At 48.4% G+C, this 16,274-nt stretch overlaps 2 protein-coding genes across 4 annotated transcripts in view; one reads left to right on the top strand and one right to left on the bottom strand.

Annotated features, from left to right (window-relative positions):
- MRTO4 (MRT4 homolog, ribosome maturation factor) overlaps positions 1 to 3,206 on the bottom strand; it is an 8,516-nt gene extending 5,310 nt beyond the window's left edge. Inside the window, exons 1-7 of the mRNA XM_014952078.1 lie at positions 3,131 to 3,206; positions 2,977 to 3,035; positions 2,803 to 2,906; positions 2,627 to 2,708; positions 2,171 to 2,238; positions 834 to 985; positions 318 to 394 (exon numbers count right to left, since the gene is read on the bottom strand). Of these exons, the coding sequence (XP_014807564.1) occupies positions 318 to 394; positions 834 to 985; positions 2,171 to 2,238; positions 2,627 to 2,708; positions 2,803 to 2,906; positions 2,977 to 3,035; positions 3,131 to 3,158 (570 nt within the window). The 5' untranslated portion in view covers positions 3,159 to 3,206. The remainder of the gene's footprint in view (positions 1 to 317; positions 395 to 833; positions 986 to 2,170; positions 2,239 to 2,626; positions 2,709 to 2,802; positions 2,907 to 2,976; positions 3,036 to 3,130) is intronic.
- Positions 3,207 to 3,325: 119 nt separating this feature from the next.
- Positions 3,326 to 15,977, top strand: EMC1 (ER membrane protein complex subunit 1). Of its 3 annotated transcripts, XR_001413177.1 has the most exons (25): positions 3,326 to 3,426; positions 3,590 to 3,714; positions 3,995 to 4,060; positions 4,228 to 4,321; positions 4,841 to 4,969; positions 5,121 to 5,247; positions 5,753 to 5,902; positions 6,244 to 6,411; positions 6,996 to 7,067; positions 7,526 to 7,585; positions 7,827 to 7,949; positions 8,182 to 8,278; positions 9,051 to 9,167; positions 9,540 to 9,548; positions 10,123 to 10,322; positions 10,569 to 10,718; positions 11,275 to 11,436; positions 11,680 to 11,799; positions 12,051 to 12,188; positions 12,563 to 12,736; positions 13,408 to 13,618; positions 13,974 to 14,058; positions 14,543 to 14,672; positions 14,873 to 15,541; positions 15,673 to 15,977. XR_001413177.1 is itself a non-coding variant. In XM_014952092.1 (24 exons), exons 1-24 carry the CDS (start codon positions 3,344 to 3,346, stop codon positions 15,050 to 15,052), a joined length of 2,970 nt encoding a protein of 989 aa, XP_014807578.1. In that variant the 5' UTR covers positions 3,326 to 3,343; the 3' UTR covers positions 15,053 to 15,661. The 3 variants fall into 3 exon arrangements, 2 of the variants coding, with proteins under 2 accessions (XP_014807578.1, XP_014807580.1); XM_014952092.1 differs by lacking the exon at positions 15,673 to 15,977 and having other exon boundaries at positions 14,873 to 15,661; XM_014952094.1 differs by lacking the exons at positions 9,540 to 9,548; positions 15,673 to 15,977 and having other exon boundaries at positions 14,873 to 15,661.
- Positions 15,978 to 16,274: the final 297 nt, after the last annotated feature.

Raw genomic sequence — 16,274 nt, forward strand, 5'->3', positions numbered from 1 at the left:
GACTCTTTCCAGTGGTTCCCAGTGACAGGACGAGGGATAATGGGCACAAGCTGGACCATGGGAAGTTCCACTCAAATCTGAGGAAGAACTTGTTTGGGGTGAGGGTGGCAGAGCCCTGGCAGAGGCTGCCCAGGGAGGGTGTGGAGTCCCCTTCTCTGGAGATCTTCAAGCCCCGCCTGGACGCTCCTGAGTGATGTGCTCTGGGCAGCCCTGCTTTGGCAGGGAGTTGGACTGGATGATCTCTAGAAGGTCCCTTCCAACTCCAACAATTCTGTGGTTCCATGAAATAGGGGCTTGTGTGTGACACCACTACTCACCAGGACACGGGCTTGTTCTGGGGTGAGAACATCCCCTTCTTTGCAGACTTCGTAATCTGAGAGTAGTGTCACCACTCCTGCGGGAACAGAACAGGCTCACAAATATGGGATAAACCCCCCAAAAGGCAGGGTGCAGAGGTACAGCTCTCCCAAACACCGCCCGTGGGAGCTTATGCCTTGCCACGGAAATATGGGTACGGCCCAAAGAAGCTGGGTGAGATCAAGTCTAAAAGATCCCCACATCTGGTATCTGAACAGGACGCCAACGCACCAGGCCAGGCTGAGTTGTTTTGACTGAAAAAAGACGGTATTTTGTAGAAAGCTGGTTGTTTCACTCATCTTTTGACATCAGTTTGAGAGAATGGTGCAAGAATATAATGAGTTCTAACACTAACTGAACAAGTTGTCCATCAGGTCTCCAAAACTAAGTTCTACTTGATTATTTAATGTTCTCCTTAAAGACTCTTGTCTGCACAGATGAAGATTGAAGGTTACCTTCTTGGCCGCTTCACGTACCTTTCTTTAACGCCGTTGGCAATCCCAGCTGCCGTAACTGAGGCTCCATGGAGTGGGGGAACTGCTCCAAGGGCCCCGTGTCCAGGCTCACCCCGTAGGTCGCCTTGTTCCCTGCGCGGGCAAAGTCCACCTCTTTGAATTTGGAGAACCACCTGCGAGGGGAACAAGGAGGGCTTTGGCTGCGGAGGGAACATCCCTTGGCTGAGACGGGGATTACGGCACAGCCTGCCCTGACTTCTGTGGGGAAACACCTCCTGAGCATCACTGCTTGAAGGGAAACGTCAGCAAGTGGAGTGGTTGAGTGGAAAGTTGATGGTTGGACTGGATGGTCTTCAAAGTCATAGAATCATAGAATGGTTTGGGTTGGAAGGGACCTTAAAGATCATCCAGTTCCAACCCCCTGCCCTGGGCAGGGACACCTCCCACCACACCAGGTTGCTCCAAGCCCCCTCCAACCTGGCCTTGAACCCCTCCAGGGATGGGGCAGCCACAGCTTCTCTGGGCAACCTGGGCCAGGCTCTCACCACCCTCACACCAAAGAAGTTCTGCCTGAGATCTCATCCAAATCTCCCCTCTTCCAATTTAAAACCGTTCCCCCTTGTCCTGTCGCTGCACTCCCTGACAAAGAGTCCCTCCCCAGCTCTCCTGTAGCCCCTTCAGATACTGGAAGGGGCTCTAAGGTCTCCCCGGAGCCTTCTCTTCTCCAGGCTGAACAACCCCAGCTCTCTCAGCCTGTCCTCACAGCAGAGGGGCTCCAGCCCTCTCATCATCTTCATGGCCCTGCGCTGGACCCGTTCCCCCAGATCCCCATCCTTCCCATGTTGAGGACTCCAGAGCTGGACACAGAGCTCCAGGTGGGGTGTCATGAGTGCAGAGTAAAGGGGTACAATCACCTCCCATGACCTGCTGGCCACACTTCTCTTGATGCAGCCCAGGATGGGGTTGGCTTTCTGGGCTGCCAGTGCAGGTCCCTTCCAACCTAGACAATTCTATGATTCCACAAAAAAAAAAGGCTGCTCAACATTTCATAGAATCGTTAGGGTTGGGAGAGACCCTTAAGATTGAGTCCAACCGTTAGCCCAGCCCTGCCAAGTCTCCACTGACCCGTGTCCCTCAGCACCAGCTCTACTCATCTTTTAAATACCTCCAGGGATGGTGACTCCACCACTGCCCTGGGCAGCCTCTTCCAAATGCTGGACAAACCCTTTCAGTGAAGAGACTTTTTCCCAATCTCCAATCTGAACCTCCCCAGCACAACTTGAGGCCGTTTCCTCTTGTCCCATCACCCGTTCCCTGGGAGAAGAGACCCACCACGGCGGTGACAGACGCCTACTTACTCATCCACCTCCTCTCTGGTGCGGTTGGTGAAGAGGAGACCGACTTCACCTCGCAGGTGTTTGCTGACCTGAAAGAAAGAAGCCATGGGTGGGACTTGGGATGCACCTCCTGGGGTTCAGAGCTTTTGTGTCACAGAATCACAGAATCTTCTAGGTTCGAAGGGACCTTAAAGATCATCTTGTCCAACCCTCAACCTCACTTTGACAAAAATAAACACCCACACAACAAACAAGAAGCATGACCATCACTAAACCCTATCTCCCAGCACTACATCAACCCGTCTTTTGAACACCTCCAGGGATGGGGCCTCAACCACCTCCCTGGGCAGCCCATTCCAATGGCTGAGAACCCTTTCATGGATCCAGTTTAAAAAAACAGTGGAAAAGTGATGTGAGGAAGCTCTATTGTCCCTCAAGGTTTTATTCCATGAAGATTAAGGACACACATTCCCCTACCTTGTGCAGATTCTCCTTGTACTCGCTGCTCGGCTCCCGTCCCAGTGCCACCATCATGACTTTGTTCTTCCCAAAGAAGATCCTGAGGAGGAAGAGGAGAAGGAGGAAGAGGAGATGGCGACTCTCTGCTTCGGGGGGCACTCAACCCTCTGCCACGCCAGCCCCCACCGCCTCACCTGCTGTGCTTCCAGGCGTTCCTCACGTCCTTCAGCTTGTTGTTCCTCATGTTGGCGACGGAGAAGACGAAGATGTACTTGTAGGTGTCCACGCATCGCCGCAGCTGGAAGGACAGCGGTTAGAGGGGGGAACGGGGACCGCCGCGGGGCCTGCCCGGGCCGGGCCGCACTCACCTCAGTGATCAGCGCCTGCTTGGCCTCCAACCCCTTCCTGGGCGTCCGCGTCAGGGAAACTGCGGGGAGCGGAGAGGAGAGGCGGCGTTAAGGCGGGGATGGGCGCCGGGGGAAGGGAAGGGGAGGGAGACAGGGCTCGGGGCGCTGGGCTCACCCTTGCGGTCCCGCTTGGACTTCGGCATGGCGCCGCCGTGCTTCGAGGCCCCCCGCCGGCCGCCGCGCGGGCTGCTGGGAAGGCCGGCGGGCTGCCCCGCGCCGCGCCTGTCTCCACCCGAGGCCGTTCAGGCGGGTTTTCCGCGCAGGCGGCGGCGCGGGCGGCCCCGCGGCGTTAAGGACCCCTATCCCCCCCCTCAGCGGCCGGCCGACCATGGCGGCGGGGTTGTGGGCGCTGCTGCTGCTCCTGCCCGCGGCGGCTGCTGTCTACGAGGACCAAGTGGGCAAGTTCGACTGGTGAGCGCTGGGGGAAAGCCGAGGGGTCCCCGCCGCGCCACGGTCCTCCTCCTACGAGCAGCCCCCGGGCCCGCCGTGCTGCTTTCTCCGGCAGCCGCCCGTCGGGCCTTCCCCCTCCCGCCCCCTTGTCCCGCCTCACCCCAGCCCGCCTTTGCTTTCCTAGGAGGCAGCAGTACGTGGGGAAGCTCAAGTTCGCCTCCTTGGAGGCTTCGCAGGGTTCCAAGAAGCTCATAGTAGCCACCGAGAAGAATGTGGTGGCCGCCCTGAACTCCAGGAGTGGGGAAATCCGTGAGTGAAGCGGTGTTTTGCTGTGGGGAATAGGCCTGTTGTGCCGGGGCTGGCGTGTCAATCGAGTTGTGCTCTGTTTTTATGCTGGTAAATGAATGCTGGTGATACTGCCTTGTCAGACTGAGAGGATTCGGCCAGCAGTTCAAAAGCCCTTGCTTAAAGCAGGCAGAGTGTTCTCTGTGTAAGCTTATTGCTGTGAAGAGCTTAGGTTTAAAATTAATAACAAATGAATGCCTTTGGGGGAACAAATCTTGTTCTCACGTGATTCTGTTTCCTTCAGTGTGGCGCCATGTAGACAAGGGAACCCCCGAAGGAGCGATAGATGCCATGCTGATCCACGGGCAGGGTAAGGAGAACACACAGATGATGTGCTGGGGCCAGCAGTTCTCCTTGTGTGTGGGATCTCAACCACGTCTTAGAACACAAGTTGAACTTCCCAGAACTCATTGCCTTGTTGATCTGTGGTGAGCTACAAGTTCTATAGTCATCTTCCTTTCTTCATTTCCTGGGCAGATGCCATCACTGTATCCAATGCTGGACGTATTCTGCGGTCCTGGGAGACCAACATCGGGGGGTTGAACTGGGAGATGTCACTAGACACTGGCAGGTAGGCTTTTGTGTTTGTACTGTCTCTTTCCCTTTGTAGTCCTGGTGTAGGAAGGAAGAAAGGGGTTGTTGACCTTGTTTGACCTTGCATTATAGGGAAAAATTAGTTAGATGTAAAGCTTCTGGAATAACATTTGGCCAAATTCCTTAGAAATGCCTGAACCTTGCAGTTAAATCTAACGCTGTTTCTATGTCTTAATGCACCAGTAAAAGGGAGAGATATAAATGTTTTTCATAGATGGATTTTCTCTTTAAATTGTACATTGGGTTTTAGATTTATTTTATATTATGTTTAAGTTGTGTATTTATGTTGTGGTTCACGTGTTCAACCTGCATCTGGTTTGGGGTGTTTGGTTCCAGCCTACTGCTCTCTGTTGAGATCAGTGAAGATAGATAAAGGGGGCTATAAATTATATTTCAACACTAACGTTAGGTGTTTAAATAAGGTTTTCAAACAGCATGGGCGTTTTTCCTAGCAGAAAATGTTTTTTCTAACTTATTATCACTATCCTGTGCTCAGTTTCCAGGTGGCTAGTTTGGTGGGGCTACAGGACGCGGTCAAATACGTGGCAGTCCTGAAGAAGGCAGCCATCTCTCTTCACTACCTTTCCAACGGGCACCAGAAATGGGTGGAACACTTACCAGAAAGGCAAGAAAATATTTTAAAGTAGAAATGTAAACCTCTGCTAGAGAGGGAGCCTGTTGCCTTGGAGGGGAAAGGATGCTGTACTCGCATTATGCTTTTGAAAACATCTGGAAAGTGAGAAGATGATGCTTCATGGTCGCTGCTTCTCTTGCAGTGAGAATACTCAGTACCAGTTGTTGTATTCCCATGGGACTGGAGTGATCCACGTGCTTGGAATTGTTCCCCAGAGCCACTTGAACATTTTAACCTACAGCGTAGAAGATGGAGAAATTACGAAACAGGTAGAGCTTGATTACGGATCCAAAATACTGAATTTGATATTAACAATTGTACTTCAGACTAGATGGGCTGTGGTGTGTTGTGCAGAGTAATTAATTGTTGTTGTAGCACAGTGAATCTTTCCTTTCACTGTGGCCTTGCCTACAGGCCAAGAAATTGATACCACTGCTGGATGCCCTGAAAGAAAACTGAATTAGACTCGCAGTTGTTGGTCCACATCATCCTGGAAATCTCAGGCTGATAGATAGTTTCTCCCACAAGAATCTTCCCTTTCACTGTGGCATTGCCTACAGGCCAATAAATTGATACCACTGCTGGATGCCCTGAAAGCAAAACTGAATTAGACTCGCAGTTGTTGGTCCACATCATCCTGGAAATCTCAGGCTGATAGATAGTTTCTCCCAAGGTCATTGGGGGAGATTATTCTGACTTAAATTCTTGGTTATGTCTTGGTTCTTTGAAGTTTTTGTTCTGTTGACAACTTCATCCCTTTGTCTCGCTTGGCAGACGAGGGTGGCAGCCCCGTGGCTGAGGAGCTTGAGCGGCGCGTGTGGCGTGGTGGGGGAGGCAGTGCTGGTGTGTGTGGACATGGACACACACTCACTCTACGTTTGCTCCTTGGAGAAGGAGCAGGAGATGAAGCAGATCCCGCTGCAGGTGAGAAATGCTGGAAGAGCATTGTATGTAATTCATTGTCCAGTGAGTTTGGTGCCTGACTGAGCCTGGGAGCACAGGGGTTCTCCTGTCAGTAAAATACAGAATGTTTGAGTTGGGGCATGTTCCATAATTTGAGGTAAGAGAGAGAAAACTTTGTGTTTGTCTAATCATTCCTTCTGGATTGATGTCTTCAGAGCTTTGCTCCAATGGGAGCTTAAGCCTCGCTTCTGCTTTGTTTATCTTGACATGGGGAACCCCTTCGTGAAGCTTATTTTGCTGCTGCTAAAAGGCAGGTATTAAAAGAAGTTCTCACGAACACATACACTTGTCTCCTGTCACAGTCACTTGAGCTGGAGTTTGCTGAGGGCTTCCAGCCCAGGATATTGGCCACTCAACCCAGTGTAACCGGTGCTTCACGGACTCAGTTCTTCTTGCAGCTCTCTCCGAGCCACTTCTCTCTGCTGCAGTACAAACACGGGCTGCTCAGCCACCTCCGGGACTTCCAGCAGGTAACCAAGAGCAATGCACTTCAGCAAGAGGGCCAACTACACCTTAAAATTCTTTAAAACAGACAAACACCTCTGTAATTAATTGTTCTGAATGCGCTGCTGAGCTTCTCGTTTCAATTATGCTCTTGCTGCAAGGCTTGAAAACCATTTAATTTCATTTATACTGACTTCTGAAATGTTTTCAGACGTGACTGTAGGTACACTTTGTTGCCAAGAGCTGTCACACTGGGGCAGTTCCCTGGTTTTGAGGTGGATGGAGGGACGCGCACGTCTAAGTGCAGCAGGACTTTTGTTAGGCCAGCTGAGAGGCTTTGAAAAGCAAACGAGCCTTGAAAAGCTCAGTAGCACTGAACAGAATGGTTCAAAAGCCTGTGGCAGGTCAACAATGAGAAATATTTTCAGTCGTATAAGAGAGAATTTTTTTTTTCCTTGGTGAAACAATGGAATTTAAAATTTGGCTGTGAAAGATCATCTGTTTTTAATTCCACTGTGGCTTAATTTGCTGCAGAGGTGGGGTTGTAGTGGGGTTTTGAGATGTTCTTGCTTGTTTTATGATTTCCTGCTAGTTTTTTTTTTCTTTTTAGGCAGCTCTGGTGAGTTTTGCGACAACTGGGGAGAAGACTGTGGCTGCTGTCCTGACCTGCAGGAGTGAACTGGTGAGAGCAATTTGCCTGTACTATGTGACCAGCACGACACTGTGGGTGTGCACTGGGGGTGGGTTCCACGAGTGTTTTCCTTCACAGCCCAGGGATGGGTAGTAACTTTGGGAAGAGGAAGATTTAATTAGCTTGTTAGACATATGAAGACAATGGTAATGCAACCAGGTCTGGATGATGCCCATCTAAGGCTGCCTCTGGCTTGGTGAAGTGTAGTATCCTGTTTCAGCCTTGTGTGTTGTGGGCACCTAACCTGGGAATCTGCTTTTCTGAGCTGTTCAGCTCTCAGGGATACCAGACTTTTGCAAGGTTTAATTTTTATCAGGAATAGAATAGAATAGAATAGAACTCTTTCCTGCCTGTTTTTGGAGTCAAGCTGAGGCTTGTCAAGGCACTCAAAAATGTAATATTTTTTTTTAATACTCTTTAACACTGGGGTCTTCTCATCCTCATTTCAGAAACCAGGAGGTTCTGATGGCCTTCATGCTGGGAGTGCTCTGGAGGATTCCCAGAAGCAGGTATGAAGTGCAATTGTTCCCAAAACCAGTAGAAGTTGTTGACAGTCCATTTTATTCCTTTGGGTGCAGGAAGCAGAATGAAAAAGGGGTTATGCCATCTTTTTGGAGACTGCTGCTTTGCAGCAGCTCTGTATATATAATCTAACAATATCTTGAAGCCACAGTTGGTGCTGAATATGAAACCCTTCTACAGAATGGGGCATGTTTGTTGAACTTGGCTGTTATCCCCCTCTTGTTATAGGAATCCTTAACCTGCTCCAATCAAACCTACAACATTAATCTCTACCTGGTTGAAACTGGACAGAGATTGCTGGACACCACAATTACCTTTACCCTGGAGCAGAGCGGTGCCAAGCCGCAGCAGGTGAGCAGTGAGAGATTATCTCCGTCCCGTGGTTTATCAGACTTGGAATGTTCTCCCTGCCCTGATTTGGCAGGATTGGTAGAGCCCTTCAGACAAGGTGAAAAATTCTGTGGCCACACCAGGCTACTACATAAAATCACACTCTTTGCTCTTGTTTCACCCACCAGTTCTGTTTCCTCCAAGGAGATGATGTGATCGTTAACCGCGTTGTTTTCCTTGCTCTTTTTCCCAGCTGTACATCCAAGTTTTCCTGAAGAAGGATGACTCCGTGGGCTATCGAGCCTTGGTGCAAACAGAAGACCACATGCTGATGTTCCTCCAGCAGCCAGGTAACTGGCACAAACAGCCAACCTGCCCCATTTTTAACAGTGCACACCTTGTCACCGTAGAACAAGCAAAAAACCTCTAAGTCCCAAATGATAATATTTTATCACTGCTTTCCTTTAAAACTAGCAAAAGGAATTTAATCATCCTGAGCTAAATCCCGTGAAATATTCACCCTCACAAGACATCTGCTCTGATAAAACAGTTCTGCAGGTCGTTTTGCAGACAGAGCCTTTAAATTTCGTGGGTTTTCTGCCAGTTTCAAAACTGTGGGATGAGAACTTAAGTCCTGTTGTAGATCTTCATCAAAATTTCTCCAGAAAAGATCCTCATGGCAAAAATCTTAATCTGCAGAAAGGGATGAAAGTCCAACTCAGTGACTCAAATTGTGTATCTCTTTACTTTAAATAGACTTAATGACTGTAACCCTTTTAAAACATCAGATTGCTTTTACTGTTCCTTTAGTTTTTTGTTTTTTTTTTTCAATTGTGGCTTTAGTTGCATAAAGTATTTTTCAGATTGCTTTTACTGTTCCTTTAGGTTTTTTTGTTTTTCTCAATTGTGGCTTTAGTTGCATAAAGTATTTTTCTTTTGTGAAATAGCTAATCATGTGATATTAGATAATTATATGTTATTTTGCATTTCATTAAGAGCAGTGATTTGCATTTGAAGGGTCCACTGGAAGATGCTTTTATACCGAGGGATGATTTTTCCTCCAAGGGTCTAGTCCCACATATTAAGTTGGTTTTCCAATATTCTACTCATTTTCCTTTCCAGGAAAAGTTGTTTGGAGCAGAGAGGAGTCGCTGGCAGAAGTGGTGAGCTTGGAGATGGTGGATCTGCCTCTGACAGGGGCCCAGGCTGAGCTGGAGGGAGAATTTGGAAAGAAAGCAGGTAAACCATAGATTTAACAGAATTACCCTTGTGAGTTTGTTTTTTCTTCCTGAATAGATGTATTCCTTTTTTTCTTTTTCTCCTTCACTGAGAGTTAGGATTCAAATTTCTACTGATGGCAATTAAAGTGAGCAAAAATAAAACCATTTCTGTCTAAAATTCTGAAGTCCAGTGCCAAACACAGATCCCATGAACATATTACATTGTTATGTTAAAAAAAAAAAAAAAAAAAGGCCAGCAGCAGTAGGAGGGATTTTGGCCACATGTCCTAAATGTTTCCCTGTGAATCTTTCTGGAAAACTCATTTGTGATAGCTTTTGTTTTTGCTTTTTTTTTGTTTGTTTTTTTTTTTCCTTGCTCTCCTGGATGCAGCCATTCAAGGTAACCTCCGACCGCATGCAGTGTTTTCTAATACTGACTTGTGCTTCCTAGCAGAACTCGATCTCTCTGCTTGCTTCCCTCAGTGGTGAAATATAGTTAAAGCCTGAAGTTTTGCTTATTTTGACAGCTAAATAGAAACCCTCTATGGGCAGAATTAAGTATTATTTTTTTTTACTTTAAGGGCTTCTCTTGCTCTGAGTAATGAGTGCAGAGGGAGATGGCAACTTTATAGGATGAGCTTTAGGTGGGCACTTGCTGTGAGTTTGCCAGTCAGAAAGAAGGAATGCAAAGAAAGAGATGATGTAACCTGCAGGAAGGTTTGCTTTCAGTTGATAAGGACGTATTTTGGAATGAGCTATAGCAGTGTGCAGTGGCAAAATGTTGGTAAATGCCAGAGTCTGTCTTAGAAGCGATAACTGTAACTCTGCTGTTCTGGAGCGGGAGGTAGAGGCAAAGAATTACCACAGGTTTGTGCATGGCAGCATTTCTTCTGCTGGCTGAGGCCGTAATTTCACTTATGGAGTGGGACATACCAATTTTTTCCCTCTTCTTATTGCTGTTGGTCTGTTTGCAGATGGTTTGCTGGGGATGTTTCTGAAGCGGCTGTCCTCCCAGCTCATCCTGCTGCAAGCCTGGACCGCCCACCTTTGGAAGATGTTCTATGATGCCAGGAAACCCCGGAGCCAGATTAAAAACGAGATTAACATTGATAATTTGGCCAGAGATGAATTCAACCTCCAGAAAATGATGGTGATGGTCACCGCTTCGGGAAAGGTGAGGAAGCCAGGGTAGGAATCTGTTTATAGACTGTAGCAAAGAGTCTTGGCTCTGAATTCCCACCTGTTTTTAGCCAGGCTTTGGGCAGAATGTTGTGAGAAGATGGGCAGAATGTTTTGTGGTGGCTTTGGAGAGAGGGAGTAAGACTATTCTGTCTTTGTCCTGTCCCAAGGAAAGACACGGTGCTTGAATGCAAGAGATGTGTTGATCTAAACTCTGGCTTTACTGTGTCTCTCTGTTCAGCTTTTTGGTATCGAAAGCAGTTCTGGCACCATCCTCTGGAAGCAGTATCTCAGGAATGTGAGACCAGGCTCCTCCTTCAAACTGATGGTGCAAAGAACAACAGCCCATTTCCCACACCCTCCACAATGCACCTTGCTTGTAAAGGACAAGGTGAGTCCCTTTCCTCTGTCCCTCTGCTGAACGTGCTTAGTGTGGAGATCTGCTCTTCAGAAGGGCAGAAGAGAATATCATTTTGGGTATCATGTGGTTGTGGGGACAGGAGAAGAGCGAGAGCTGAAGAGAAGCAGAAACACAATCCTAAAAAAATTAAGGATGCTCATTTTGAAGTCTTTCACTGAAATAAAAGAAATAATTTCGTCCAGTTTCTTTGGTTGTGTGAGATAAGGCATGTGTGGTCTCCGTTAGTGAGGCTACAATGGCTGACCTTTAGCTGGCTGCAGGATGTTGTGTACCCCATACGTGAGGGAGGAGCAGACATTATTACATGTGAGACTTCAGAGGATTTAGTTAAAGCCCTGAACAGTGCGTTATAACACGGTGTGGTTTTGTTATAGAAATGTGGGGTAGAGTATGTGTGTCCAAACCAAATATTTTGAGGATGGAATAGCTGAATCCAGGGTAGGTCAACACCAGCAGGTAATGGGTAGAAAACCAGCTCTTTTGTCTGTCTTAAAAATAAGGTTTGCATCTTCTTGTTTGTTTTTAGGAAACCAAAATGAGCTTTCTGTATGTCTTTAACCCCATCTTTGGGAAGAGAAGTCAAGTAGCTCCTCCTGTTTTGAAGCGCCCGATTCTTCAGACTTTGCTTTTGCCTATTATGGACCAAGACTACGCCAAAGTACTGCTCCTGATCGATGATGAGTACAAGGTAAATTGCTTTGCCTGGAGGTAGTTCTCTTCATGTTCTGGTTAATTACTCCCCTCCCTTTTGGAGCAAGATAAAAAAAAATGCTGTTGAGTCACATTTCACACAAAACTATGAGGTTGTTCTGGTAGGACAGACCTTATCCTGATAAACACATTTAAAATAACCTTTCTGTGTTATTATGGGGTTTTTTTGTGTGTATTTCTAAGTTGGTTTTTAACCTGTGTTTCAATTTTTCTTTTCCAGGTTACAGCTTTCCCAGCAACTAAAAATGTCCTTCGCCAGTTAGAAGAAATAGCCCATTCTATCTTTTTTTATCTCGTTGACGCTGAGCAGGGAAAACTCTCTGGATTCAGGTTGAAAAGGGTACGGAAGAGGCATTACAATCCAAGTGACGTCACTTTCCTAAATGTGCTCTGGATAAGGGTAGATCTTTTCTGGAATTTATGGAGTTTTGCTTGAAACAGAGACAGTTCAGCTCATGACTTCAACTAAACCTCAAAATGCACCCAAGAAAGTTAAAATTTAAAAGCAGAGAAAGCTCCCTGTGTCTTAGTGGTAGAGATGGTGTCATTTGAGGACAAAATAAAACCTACGTTGTGCTTTTTTTCTGGCAGGACCTGAGCACGGAGGAGAGCTGGGAGGTGGTCATTCCCACCGAGGTCCAAAAGATAGTGACTGTGAAAGGGAAGAGGTCCAATGAGCACGTGCACTCCCAGGGCCGTGTGATGGGAGACCGCAGTGTTCTCTACAAGGTGCCGTTTGAACTATTTATTGACTTTTTTGTTGATGTCTTGTCTCATGGGGAGATCTCAGCCCCCTTCCTAGGTGCTACGTTGAGATGAATGGCCCTGTGGTGCTATTTTTTCTGTATGTGCATCAGTGTCCATAACCCCCTGCAGAAGATGCTAATTTTGGTGTTGATCTCTTGTATAAGATGTTTTCATGCAGCAATTAAATCAGTTAAACATCTGATGATGGAGGAAAAATCTCCTCAATTTCTTCAGGTGATTTGTGCTAATAAGATACTTGGTTTATTATATGCCTAGTCCCAGAGGAAAGGTGAATAAATGAGGTGCCTGTGGGACTGAAGTGAGGGTTTCAGTTGTTATTTTTCTTTTTTCTCCAGTCCTTGAATCCAAACCTGCTTGCTGTGGTGACAGAGAGCACGGATACGCATCATGAGCGCACTTTCATTGGAATATACCTGATCGATGGAGTCACGGGCAGGATCATCCACTCCTCGGTACAGAAGAAAGCGAAGGGACCTGTCCATATGGTCCACTCAGAGAACTGGGTGGTGGTAAGAACTTACTCTTTATGTTTGGGAGGTAGGGGCAGTTGCTGAACCTGTAGGGAGAAGACTTTTTGACCGTTCTCTGTGATATCACAGAATGTTATGGGGTTGGAAGGGACCTCTGGAGATCACCCAGTCCAACCCCCGGCCAGAGCAGGGCCACCCAGAGCAGGTCCCACAGGAACGTGTCCAGGGGGGGTTTGAATGTCTCCAGAGAAGGAGACTCCCCCACCTCTCTGGGCAGCCTCTGCCAGCGCTCTGCCACCCTCACAGCAAACAAGTTTCTCCTCACATTTAGGTGGAACTTCTTATATTCAAATTTGTGCCCGTTCCCTCTTGTCCTGTCCCTGGGCACCACTGGAAAAAGCCTGGCCCCATCCTCCTGACACCCTCCCTTGAAGGATTTATAGGCCTTCTCTTGTCCAGACTGAACAGACCCAAGTCCCTCAGCCTTTCCTTGTCAAGAGAGATGCTCCAGGCCCCTCATCATCTTTGTAGACCTCTGCTGGACCCCCTCCAGCAGTTCCCTGTCCTTCTGGAACTGGGGAGCCCTGAACTGGGCCCAGTGCTCCAGCTGGGGCCTCCCCAGGGCAGAGCAGAGGGGGAAGATGACCTCCCTCCACCTGCTGGTCACACTCTTCTTGCCTTGTATTCCTAAAAATCCTTTCTCCTTCCAGTACCAGTACTGGAACACGAAGGCACGTCGGAACGAGTTCACCGTGCTGGAGCTGTACGAGGGGACGGAGCAGTACAACGCCACAGCCTACAGCTCCCTTGACCGCCCCATTTTACCTCAGGTCCTCCAGCAATCTTACATCTTCCCATCTGCTATCAGTGCCATGGAGGCCACCATCACCGAGCGCGGCATCACCAGCCGGCACTTGCTGGGTAAGTACACGCTGCTCTGTTCTGAGGGTGGTTTTGGTACCTGCATGAGCCAGATTGCATGTTGAAAACCAAGCAAAAGTGCAATTTCCTGCCAGAAATCCTGCCTGTGGGCTGCCCTGGACTCTTAGTGAGTTCAGGGATAAGCACCAGGAGAGCATTTTTGTTAATGTGATGGAATATGCTGTCAGAAATGGCCATTTTCATCATATCTGATGATACATCTGATGATGTTCCTGTGCAACATGCTGTGGGTGACCTGCTCTGGCAGGGGGTTGGACTGGTGATCTCCAGAGGTCCCTTCCAACCCCATAGCATTCTGTGATCATTTTAAGATGCCTTTCTTTTAAATGCACAGTTGGGCTTCCCTCCGGGGCCATCCTCTCCCTTCCAAAGGCTCTGCTGGATCCTCGTCGCCCAGAGATCCCTACGGAACAAAGCAGGTGAGGAAAGCGTGATAACTGCTGTTCCTGGGCAGCTTGGAAGAGGGATGGATTTTGTGTCTAATACGATGGTGTGAAGAAGAACAACTTGTCCTGGACAGATTGAGGGCAATTCTTGCATGAAATTAAGCGAGGTTGTTTTGTTCCCAGCCTGTGACTATGGAATAAATTTGTCTGGGATGAAGCAGGTCTCACTGTTAGCGCAACCAGCCTGTTGTCTGCACTCTAAGCAGCAGTAGTCTGAGGAACTCTCTGAAGTTTTTAGAATGACACCTATTTTTCAAACGTCAGGAGGCTGCTGCGGTGTAGTCTGACCCAGCTGATATATTTGATTTTCATCCTGCAGCAAAAATGAATCTGCTCTGGGAAAAGCTGCTAAATTTGCTGGTTGAGGTCAGCTTGTGATGATCAAACTAGGAAATGCAGGTGATGTCCTCCATGTGCTGTTTGATTGGGTTTTGATTACTCTTTAAATGCCTTTCAGGGAAGAGAACCTGATCCCCTACTCCCCTGATGTGCAGATCCACGCCGAGAGGTTTATCAACTACAATCAAACCATATCCCGGATGAGAGGGATTTATACGGCCCCCTCTGGCCTGGAGTCTACTTGTTTGGTGAGTACAGGCGGAGGATTCAACGTGGGGCCTTGGCGTTTGTGGGCAGAGCAGCGTGAAACCGTAGCCTGTGGCAGGGAGGTCTGAAACCTCCCATCAATATTTCTTCTTTTAATCAGAGTTATAGACCCAAGTCAATCATTTTTGACACGGTTTCCTGCTGGAAGCTGCGTTACCAGCTTGTGATCTTGTCTTTTTAGGTTGTTGCCTACGGCCTGGATATCTACCAGACCCGGGTGTACCCCTCGAAGCAGTTTGATGTCCTCAAGGACGACTACGACTACGTGCTGATCAGCAGTGTCCTCTTCGGGCTGGTTTTTGCCACCATGATCACGAAGAGACTGGCCCAGGTGAAGCTGCTGAACCGTGCCTGGCGGTAAAGCTGCAGGTGAGGGGAAGGCCAAGGCTGGAGAAGGTACCTGAGGTTCTACCACCCCCACCTTGCTGCTGGGTTCCGTTAGAAATTCCAGCTTGCGTGACTGATGGATGCAAACATGGATATTGGTTTTTTGCTGGAAGATATTTGGGAGGAAAAGCTGCTACTGCAACAAAACGATGTGCTGCCTACGTGTCTCTCAGCAAGAAGGAGTGGAAGAGAGATGGAAAAGAGACTTCAGTCTGTTATGACTAAATAATAACTCTCCCAAACTTCCGTTAAAGCCCTAAAATCTGCAATCGTATCATCTCCCCTGTGTTATTGAAGATAATACTAAGGACAGGTGTCCTCTCACTCCTCACCTCTTCCTCAGCACCAGCCCTGACTGAAATCTCGGTGAGAGGAGGACAGAGGGGCTGTTGGCTGCTGGGAACACTGGTGGGGGTGGTGTGCGGGGCCTGAGGAGACTTTGGGTGATTCCATTGGGAAGAAGGTTAGAAACTGGGTGGATGTTGGTGGGAAGCTGCCTCGTCCAGTCCTATGGGCGGAATTTGAATGTCAAACCTCTCCATTTTCTTTATTTATTATGACAGCGTTGGCTCCTTCCCATATTTTTTTTAGAAGGTTAGAAACTGGGTGGACATTGGTGGGAAGCTGCCTCATCCGGTCCCATGGGCGGAATTTGAATGTCAAACCTCTCCATTTTCTTTATTTATTATGACAGCGTTGGCTCCTTCCCCTTTTTTATTTTTTTTAAATTTTCCTGTCTTTGGTGTCCAACACTGGGGTTCAGGCGCGGAGGCCATCTCCCCTTTCCCCTCAGGATAAATGGATTTAAACTCTCGGAGTGGAGTTTGGCAGCGCACTGTGGCCCCTGGGAGAGGCCGTGAGGGCAGAACGCCTCAATAAAAGCCGGGTGCTGAGGAGCAGTAAGTGGTTTTGTGTCTTTGTGGGGGGTTTTTTTGGGGAGCATTTTAAACCTTGACCACAGGAGGCGCCATTGCGCATGCGCCGTGTCCCCCTTGCCCCCCCCGCGCATGCGCCGCCCGCAAAGTTGCTGACTCATGTACTGCGCAGGCGCCTGGGCCGGGCCCTCCTCCTCCAATGGGGAACCGCGCCTCGCGCGTGGGCAGTGTGTCACTTCCTGTCTCGCGGCGCGTGTGCCGCGGGGGGGAGGTGCTTCCGGCCCGCCATCCCCCGCCGCCGCCGCCTCCCCCCCCGCCTCC

Source organism: Calidris pugnax, unplaced genomic scaffold (assembly GCF_001431845.1).
Source record: "Calidris pugnax isolate Ruff unplaced genomic scaffold, ASM143184v1 scaffold161, whole genome shotgun sequence".
NCBI classification, from domain to species: domain Eukaryota; kingdom Metazoa; phylum Chordata; class Aves; order Charadriiformes; family Scolopacidae; genus Calidris; species Calidris pugnax.